General features: G+C 35.7%; 1 protein-coding gene across 1 annotated transcript; it reads right to left on the bottom strand.

Annotated features, from left to right (window-relative positions):
- Positions 1 to 673: 673 nt before the first annotated feature.
- On the bottom strand, positions 674 to 2,407 carry LOC145117772 (uncharacterized). Its single transcript, XM_079054093.1, has 5 exons — positions 2,241 to 2,407; positions 1,500 to 1,614; positions 1,289 to 1,378; positions 1,095 to 1,193; positions 674 to 955 (listed from the first exon to the last, which is right to left on the bottom strand). Exons 1-5 carry the CDS (start codon positions 2,306 to 2,308, stop codon positions 848 to 850), a joined length of 480 nt encoding a protein of 159 aa, XP_078910219.1. The 5' UTR covers positions 2,309 to 2,407; the 3' UTR covers positions 674 to 847.
- Positions 2,408 to 10,325: the final 7,918 nt, after the last annotated feature.

Raw genomic sequence — 10,325 nt, 5'->3', positions numbered from 1 at the left:
TTGGAATTAAAATCAGTATTGTACCAACTCCCAATTGGTTTTTGATTGTTTATTGCGGTGATAGAGAATACCAATTGCAAACTTTCTTCTAGTTGGTAAATGAATATCTTGATTTATAAATGAACTTTGTTATTGTTTTATGAAATATAAATAAAATTACTTCATGATTCTTGATAAAAGACTGTAAATCTATTTAACTCCTCAAGTTTTATGTAAAAACAGTTTGGTCTTTAGCCTTTGCCTTTTGAACTTCCGATTGGAATTAAAATTAAACTTTAAGCAATATAAAACATAAACTTATAATTTTAAAACTTATACAGGATGGGTTATAAACGGAATGGATCGGTGATGATCCATACCCGAACCTTTTAATAAAAAGTTTTGAAGGTCGGAACCCGTTCCATTGACATGCCTACCGATAACACAATAATATTTTTTTAAACAAAATGTAAAGTTTAATAGTGATAAGTATACATATGCTATAGTTGGTGATACATATACACAAAAAGTTCAATGGTATTTTTGTACAATTCTAATAGTTTATTACCCTTATAAGTAATTTTCCCAAAAAAATAATTATTGAAATTTAAATCAAAAAATAAATGTTACAGCAAATAATTTTTCAGTAAAAAAAGTTTCTTTAAAGAAAAATAAAATAAAATAAGGCTTAGAATTGTTTTCTTCTACAAAAGAAAATCATTTGAATCTATTAAAAGACAAATCAGAATATCCATGATTCCTTAAACATTACAAAGATGAACCAAAAACAAAACAAACAATATTAAAAAGTACAAAGTTGCATCAACTACCACTTTAATTAACAACACAAAACTATGTCCTCTTAAACTCAAACAGTCTTTGTTTTGGAAACCTTCTTCTTGACCGATGTTCTCCTTGGAATGGAAGAGCTTTTCATCCCAATGAAAAACATAAGTGCCCCCAAAAGCGCCAGATTCTACATAAACCCAAAATTGTAAGAAATAGCATTACACTTTTATAGATTTGTTTATTATAGCTTTTTACTTTTATTTCTTTCTATTAAATCATTTACTTCAAAAAAACATTATACAAAAAGATATGTGAGACATGCACACCTGTGTAAATTTGATAAAAAGTTGAGCAAATTCTTTCTTCTCCATGTCATAGTTGTAGAAATCATATAAAATGGGAGTAACAATCAGCTGGTGCAAAACCTGAAAATTTATGTTAAAAATAAAAAGTTAAATAATTATTTCTTAGCATAAAATATCAAGAAAATGATGCTTATAATCAGGAATTAAATACTAACCAGAAGAAAAGCACCGATTTTACTGCTAAAGATGAAAAGCAAGCTTCCAATACCCTTCAAGACTATTGCTCCAGCAACCAAGAGTTTGATCTGAACGAATTATTTCTTATTAGGGCATTGTAGTATTTTTTTTTTTTTAAAAACATTTTAAAGTACAAAGCTCTAATAAAATGAAAAATATATTTTGCTATTTCTTGTATTTAGGTATTACCTCGAATTCAGGCACTTGGAAACCAGTATGTGTTGTGACATGGTTTGTGAACACACTGAACTTGGGCACAAGTGCTTTTGCTGAAGAACCTCCATCATTGCCAAAATCATTGTACCTATGTTTGATAAATACTCAAAAAAGTCAAAATAAATTACATGTTTTTTATAATTGTTTATGTAATTGACAATGTTAGTGGTATTTCCAAACATAATAGTAAAAGACTTGTTGTAAATGTAACTACTAATTGACATCAACAATGAAAAAAGCCCCTTCAATCAAGGAACAAAAGCATGTTCATTTAGCATTCTCAAAAGTGTTTGTTATGATCTAAAAGGTTTAATTTGAAATTTTACTCCGTTGAAATTTAAATCTCAAAAGAGTTCACTTTAAGCCTTATGCAAAATAAGACATCTTTGCTGATGATATATACAACTGCTTGAAATCCGTAGAATGTTAGATATTTTTTGGGGATAGAGTACAACAGTTTCGAATTTTTAGCTGAAAAGAGGAAAAGTTCAACAATATCAAGAAAGTACCAAAATTTGAAATTGGAGAAAAAAAACTCATAGAACAGATTACACAAACACGGCTAATTTCAGCAGTCTCGTAACGACATTTGCTTACACAAGTAACCAAAAACAATCATAAATCAACAAATTCCAGATCCAAAAACAGATACACAAAACAGGGAGTCAGCACTAACATCAGCGTAATCAGATCTGGAGAATACGATGAACTTACTCTTGCCAAGCAGAGAGAACGAAGACGGAGACGAAGAGAACACGGCCGAGAAAAGATATGAACGCCATTGACGCAGCTCTGAGCTTTCTCTCTCTAGAAAAGGGAAGAGAGATCTCGCTCTAGAAAAGGAAAGGAGATCTTAGGTATGAGAGAAACCGATACGACTGAGTTAAAGCGCCTATTTAAATTCTTGGGAAATTTTCACCGGTCCCTCCAATACAACTTTAATGGCGAAATACATTTTGGTCCTTCATTTACTTCTATTAGTCAAGTTTAGGACTTTAGATGTATAAATAGACAACTTGCCCCCCTCTATATAGTGGTTTCATTCTTTCATATCATAAGTATGAGTTTTTATCCCTACATTTTTTTTGTTCTTTTAAAAAAGCAATGTCAAACAATCACATAATACACACGTATGTCATCGATGAGTCTAAAAATATTAGTGGTTGGTTTGAATGGCTTTATAGAACAAAATAACCTTTCGTTATAAACCAAAAGGGTCTTTGGCTAAAAGATAATATGTTAACTATAAAACAACAATGTATATATATAAATTGTTTCTTTTTTATGAATCTAACCAAGTATGGTAATCATGCACTTTGTTATCTTATGTATCATATTCATTCATAACTTCATTCTAGAAGTTACATGTTAATATTTTAGGGTTTATTTGGGTATTGTTGTAGATAATAATTTTTTTATAATTATATTAAAGCAACCTAATTAAGAATTGAGTTATACAACAAAATAAAAACTCATTATTATTGATAAAATCAAATCATAAATGTTGGATAAACAATGAACTATTCTTAATGTTTTGATTCACTTAATTCCTAATGATATATAACTATTCTTAAGACAATAGGCATATCTTGATAAAAAGAATATTGGTGGTAAGGAGTATTTGTAAATAGTAATGTCTTTATTTTAATTGGCCATAGTATATATTTTAAGAATTTAAAAAAATATATAAAAGTATTGTTATCTTCATGGTTCTAAAAAGCTCATCATGGCTCCGTCATGGCGCGTCATGGCTCCAAGGCTTGTACCTGCCGTCAAGCTTTACCAAAACGCCGTCTTAACTCATATATGTGTATAAAAATGAATAATAGTTGAAAATACATATAAAAATATTAATTATATACAAAATTGCCGTCTTATCTCACGCCTTACAAACGACGTGGCTCGCCAAGGCTCAGAAAAACTTGAGGCTTGATATTACCGTCAAGTCATGTCTTACGTTATTTAGAACCTTGGTTATCTTTTACATCACATAACCATTAGAGAAAATCATTAGTTTTATATGCAGTACAAGGAGACTACCAAAACAACTAAAATTTTAAATATATATTTAAAACTAAATAAATAAAATCAAATATAAACCTTTCAAAAGCTTATGTTTATTGTCTAACGGATTTGAACATTTTTAAAAACAAAAAATATGAAAATTTTCTGTGCGAAAAATAGTTGATGGTCACTTGGTGGAGCTTCTTAAATTGGAGTGGGTAAGTTTTATAGGTTATGGAAACGCAAGGGGGGTAAAAGTAAAAGTATGGTAAGGTATTGGCTCCAATCAAAATTCAAACATTATCTAGGAAAAGGTTCTTTGTATTACGAAAACGTGTATATGTCGATAGCCACGTCGAATCAAAAGGGTCTGCACCTAATCTAGCACAATGGTCGGCTACACCCACACGTCGGTTTTTGTGTACGAGTCTAAACCGTGTCCTAAATATATTAATCTCATTAAAATGATAATTATTTGTTGTATTTAGTCTTTACTTCTATGTTTTTGGCATATGAGAATGACATCACAAACAACACGAAATAGTATTTAAAAAATAATATATTTTTCGATTTTTATATATTTTGTTATTGATTTTTTCGTCTAACTGTACACATTCAGTCCTTATAACCAATTACTCCAGGTTTGTCGGGAAAAACCGAAAAATGTCTTAATAAAGTAATATATTTCTCATTTGTACACATTTAGTCCTTCATATATTTCTACACGTTTAGTCTTAAATATTTTTTTTCAGAATAAGTCTTTTTTGTTTTTATATTTATTTAGTACTTATGAATAATTTCTTTAGATTTTTCTCATACATCTTACGTGGGACAATCATTAATGAGGTGTTTGGGTTGTTGATGCTTATGCCCATCACGATCTCGACAGTCTGGTTCCGTAGGTCTTGTGGTTTGGCTCAGGTCTTATGTTCTGAACGTCGTAACTTCTTCATACAATATCCGATTTTAACGGTCTTTATATCCACGTGTTTATTTTTTTAGTCTACTACAACTTTCGTTAAGAGTACTCCCGTTAAAATGTAATATATTTTTACTTATAATTTTATAAAGAAAAAAAAACATTCATACATGCATTCATAAAAAACGTATGGATATAAAGATCGTAAGTAAAAATATATTACTTTTTAATCTAAATGAAGGTTATAGTAGACTAAACTACGAACGGATGGACATAAAAATCGTTAAAATCGGAGATCGTATGAAGAAGTTATGACGTTCAGAACACATGACCTAAGCAACCAAGTAGTCGAGATCGCAATGTACATAAGCATCAAAAGCCCCAAATACCTCATTAATGATTTTCTCACGTAAGATTTTGTGAGAAAAACCTAAAGAAATTATTCATACGTATTAAATGAGTACAAAAACAAAAATGACTTATTTTGCAACAAAAAAATATTAAGAACTAAATGTGTACAAAAAAATATTAAGGACTAAATGTGTACAAAAAATATTAAGGACTAAATGTGTACAAAGTGAGAAATATATTACCCTATTAAGTCATTTTTACCGGCTAACATGGAGTAACCGGTCATAAGGACTGAATGTGTACAGTTTAACAAGTTGAAGGGGTAAATGTGAACGAAAAAACTTAGTAACCAAATGTGTACAAATCGAAAAATATATTACCATTTTAAGTCATTGTCCCTAAAGAATAGTATACAAATGTTGTATGATGTATAACCATTTATGTTCTCATGCTCAAGTTAGATTGGAAAAACTTGAAAGAGCTGTGGAAGTGTGAGTGATGGAGCGTGGATGTTGTCACTTATCGAGACCTTCTCTAGAGAGTGATATTTTTGTTAGAGTGTAAGTATATACCTTATATTGGTATATTTGCTATATTGGTGTATATTTATTAGTGTGACCCGTTAACCCATTTATAGTTAGTTCATTTCCTTGTATTGTATTATTTATAAGGGTGGAATAATATTTTGGAAATTATAAGAAAGTGTCGGTCTTTTCTCTCAAACGCTATCTTAGCCGATCCTCTTGTTCCTTTTCTTACTATCGGCGACTTTCTTCTTCTTCCTGTCAACATCTTTTCCCCCTAGCATTCTACTATATATTTCGAAATTCACAAATAGGGTTAGAATAATCATACCTTGATTACTATATAGTAATAGCAATTCAAATCCTTGTGTTGTTGAAGCCTTGAGAGCAAGCGTCACAAATGGCACACCTCTAATGTGTGAGAACAAGGATGATCTGATGCGCAGGGACAAGGTTTGAAAACTCAAACCTTGAATGAATGCTTAAGATCAATGCCTTCTTGCTAATGAATATACTAGTCAAGTCTGGCAAGACCAGTCAAGTCTGAGTTAATGCAATCAACAAAGTAATAAAGATATTAATTAAGAGTGAGGAAGATGATCAAGGTAAAGACAATAAATGAAGAACAAGAAGAATGTTTTAGAGAGAAAGTGAAGTAAATTGGAATATTGCTATATATGTTTGAATGATCCGTCTGTTGATTTAACATTGAAAGCTCCTATAAATAGGAGAACAATATACATGGTACTAACTGATTACATACATAGGACTGGATAAAAGAGTTACATCTGACACTCTAAATATCCGTGTTTGAAAACAAGAGACTAAGTCCTATGACAAGTTAAATCAAGCTAAAAGACAAATATAATAAATGCTCATGGACAAAACACTGCTTCAGACAAGATAACATTTCGGACATAACATCCATTCTAGAATGCCTTCATATGGTTCGGAACATCTTCTCCTCTTTCGGTCATCTTCATATTCCGGAGATCATCACTTCCGGAGCAAGGCTTCAATTCCGGACACCAACTTATTCATTTCGGAAACTGACTGACTTCGGATCTTCAAAGGTGATTGAGATTGCTAGAGGTTCACTTTCAGGTTCCAACAATCTCCCCGTAAGTGAACTTAGCAATCAAGTCAGATCAATTCGCTTCTTCCTTGATGAACGTGTAGGATCTGAACAACCAATGCTTGACTTCAACATACCACTGCAACTGACTTACAAACTTTGCCTTGACATGTTCAGGAGCTTCGGACCTGGATGCTCGACTGATAAACTTCTTGAGAGATCTAGTCGGAACTAGGTGCTTCTCAAGGACTCTGAAAAAGTCTATTTTGTTTATCTTCTTAGTCTTGTACACAAACCCTAGAACCGGATCATCAATAGGTCGTTCAGTTAGCAGTTCAGCTTCAGGAAGCACATAATCAATCTTCGCAACAAAATTTTATGTTCCGAACAAGTGAGCCAACTCATAGTCGCATTGACAAAATTCCGAGACATTGTCCTTGAGAAAGCTTAAGGCTGTGTGATAAGCACCCATGCTGATATCATCTTTTTGGAGACTTCGGAGATGAGCAACAATGGTCAGGACATCGTTCGGATTGATTGCAGGGAAGTCAGCATCAGTGATGGTGCGGTATGTTGGTTTGTTCCGGATGATGTGATATCGGAACATTGGGCAGTCGAGTTCATATTTCACCAAGATTTTCCTTCCGAACCCAAAAATATTTGTTATCCTCTTCCTTGTCCACATTTCCTTTAGAGGTTGTGCGTTCTTGTAGTAAAGTTTTCAATCTTTCACGCTCTGTCCAGATGATTATCTCCAGATCATCATTTGGGTGGAGGGGAGCAAATTTGGTGTAGAATTTGTTATACGTAGAGAGAGGGAGATCAAGTTGTTTCGAATCAGTTGTTGGAACATCGTAGTACATGAAGGGTACTATGTCTGAATCACGAAGAATTCCTTCATGACATAGAGGAGAGATATCGCCCATCGGATCAGGATTGTCTTTGAGAGCTTGGATCCGGATGCTGTCCTCTAAGGCTATGTTGATTTCCTCCTGAGACCATCCAAAATTTTGCTTTGGTGGAGGTTCGGATTCCGTGATGGGCTTCTTGCCTTTGTCTTTGTCTTTGTTGAGAACCGAGATAACATGCATCATATTCTCGTCAACAGTGAACTTTGGAGGGGAGGATTGAAGAGGTTCTTCCGGAATGTCGTCTAGAGTCCGGAGGGGAGAACCTTCATCAACCGGAGCAATTTTTGGATCCGAAATTGGTGGCAGCATGGATGGACTGGCATGGAAAGCATCAAATGTTAACTTGGTTTTAGCTTTGGCCATTTGGATACTTCTTTGAAGCACATCCGACAAAGTGGATGGCCATGAAACTGCGGACCAGATTCTCTGCTCTTCCTCCGTAAGCACCTTTGTAGGAAATCTCTTTGGAGTTGGGATTCTGATAACCGCATTGGTGAAATACTCAACTTCCTCTTCCTCACTTCCATTATTATCATTATCATCATTTCCTAGAAGTGCGGAAAGAACGTGGACATCATCATCGGAATTTACATCTTCATCTCGGAGCTGATGTTCTGAGGCAGTCTTCCAAGGTTGACTTGGACCTTCTCCCCCTCTTGCAATGGTGGGCCTAACAACCAGAGCAAGCATAACTGTTTCCTTCAAGTCAGAAAAATTCTCAAACACCTTCTGAAAGCTGGTGTTGAGTTGAAGGGTGAGAACATCATAGGCTTCAGCAGTGGGAGCTTGGGATTTGAGATGATCGAATAAGGCACCAAGAACAGAAAGCATCTCATCAAATTTGTGATTCAGAACATCGACAATGTTCCAACAGGCTCTTAGCAGCTTGAGAAGAACTTGTTGCATGATAAGGTTCATCTCATCCTTCTTTCGGATCTCCTTTTCCATGCGCTGGATCTGCTTCTCATGACGAATATGTGTTTGCTTTATTAGTTCATTGGAAGCATTCAACATATCGTCATGGACCTTCAACATCTTCGTGATCGTGTCAAGGTAGTGATCAACACTTTCATCATACTTCTTTTCCACTTCCTCAACGGTGTGCTTGAGCCGTAAGGAGATGAGTTGATCCAACTGGGCTTCACGTTCAACGATAGTTGGTTCGGAATTATTGGCTTCGGACAGAGATTTCAGGATGGCATCTAGCTTTGAATCCAGTCCGAAGACTTTCTCGTCAAGCTTGGAGTTAAGCCCTGCTATGGAAGTTTCAAGAGAGTTGACCTTCTTCATGGTGTCCGACATATTTGTTTAGATTTCAAGAAGAGAAAAAGGATCAATGTAGTCTCCTGCGGAGGATCCGGTGTCGGAATTGGAGTGTTGAGGCTTGTGATTCTGAGATTCAGTATTGAGTGGAGTAACCGAAGGACCAGGTTTGTTGGTAGCTGCATCATCATGAAGTTTCTGAGTGGATTCAGATTCATCGTTATAAGTGGAGGAGGAGGATCCGAAATCAAATGCAGACTTGGATGAGGATGGCTTGGAGAGAAAATGAACAGAAGAAAGCACATTTGTATCAGCAACATTTGCACCATCTTCAGTCAGCAACACCTCTTCGGAAGGTTCATCATCCGAAGTGGAATGAATTGAAGCGTGGGGTGGAGTCTTGGGAGTTTCTCCGGAGGTAAAATCTAGATCAACTATTTTGTCTAAAGGAGAAACATAGAGCAAATTGCTTTGGATGGCTCTCTTCTTCATTACAATCAATGTGGACTCCACCTATGATCTGGTAAGTTCCGGATTCCGAGAATGAGCCATGTTCAAAAAATCTTCCCACAAAGGATCATTAACACATGGTCGTCCTGTACCCTTACCGGGTATAAGACCAGTTGAGGCACCTGAGGTAAGAGGGACAACTCCAGCCTCGGAATGCTTGGGGACCGGAACAGGGGTTCTGGAGTGTGTGTGTGTGTGTGTGTGGAAGAAGATGGGATAGCAAATGTGACTCGTGGGTTTGTTCCAGGAGGCAAAGAACTTTATTCAATATCGACATCACCTTTTTGAGAAGGTGAGGGTGGATTATGTGCAGACTCCCCATGAGTGTGTGCTTGTGTTTTTGAAACATCGAGGGGTACCTCGGATGAGTGGGTTGGAGGGGTGTTCGGAAGGCCAGATTCAGCCTAAATATTATGAGTTCCTTCCTGTTGAGAGGAGGAACTAACTTTGGTTCTCTTTTTAGGATTGGACTTTGAATGAGAAGTCTTCATTTTGGCAGACTTTTTGATTTTTCCTCCGGACATAGAGGGATTGGCCTCTTTCAGAGTGGGCTCAACAGAGACAGGGGCAGGTTGTGTTGGGTCAAACACAACCGAAGTCTCTAGATGATGTTTCAAGTGGATTAAACCGGAAGGAATTAGGGCCAACATGTGGTCTGGAAGGCGTCTAACAGGACCAAAGGATGATTGGTCCGGAATTCTATAGTGTTTGACAGTTTTAAAGGTTAGATATACCTCTTTCGAAATGGTGCAAATCGGAATAGGTTCGGACCTTTCTCTATAAAGCTATTGGATCGTCAGGGCCCAAAACATAAGGCTTGAGATTTCGTTGCTCTTCCTTTTGATTGCAAACTTCCGAAAATTCTGCTATAATACTTCCGGAAGATCGACTACGTTGCTGCGTCCGGAGTAGATGTTGTATACCACATACAGCCAGTCCTTGCTCAGGGTGTCCATACCACCATGCTTTCCAGACATCCCTCGAATGATGAAATGCATTAACACCGTCCAGAGACCTGAAACTGCCGACTTCTTGAAGTCCTTGGGTTTGTAGTCTTGATCGTACCCAATGTGATTTAGGAACTGTTGGAATTCTTCAGTGGCTGGTTCCTGAACCTTGAATCCTTCAGGGTTTTCATCAACTCCGATAGCTTTGAGGAATGTAGACTTGTGGATGGGCACAATTCTATCACCAGTGATCTTTGTTTCGAGAATGCCATTGTAGATCTTGATTCTTGTAAAA

This window comes from Lactuca virosa, chromosome 5 (genome assembly GCF_052849685.1).
Source record: "Lactuca virosa cultivar CGN04683 chromosome 5, Lactuca_virosa_CGN04683_v6, whole genome shotgun sequence".
NCBI classification, from domain to species: Eukaryota; Viridiplantae; Streptophyta; class Magnoliopsida; order Asterales; family Asteraceae; genus Lactuca; species Lactuca virosa.
Note: the sequence above shows the minus strand (reverse complement) of the source record. Positions and strands in the feature narration are given on the sequence as shown.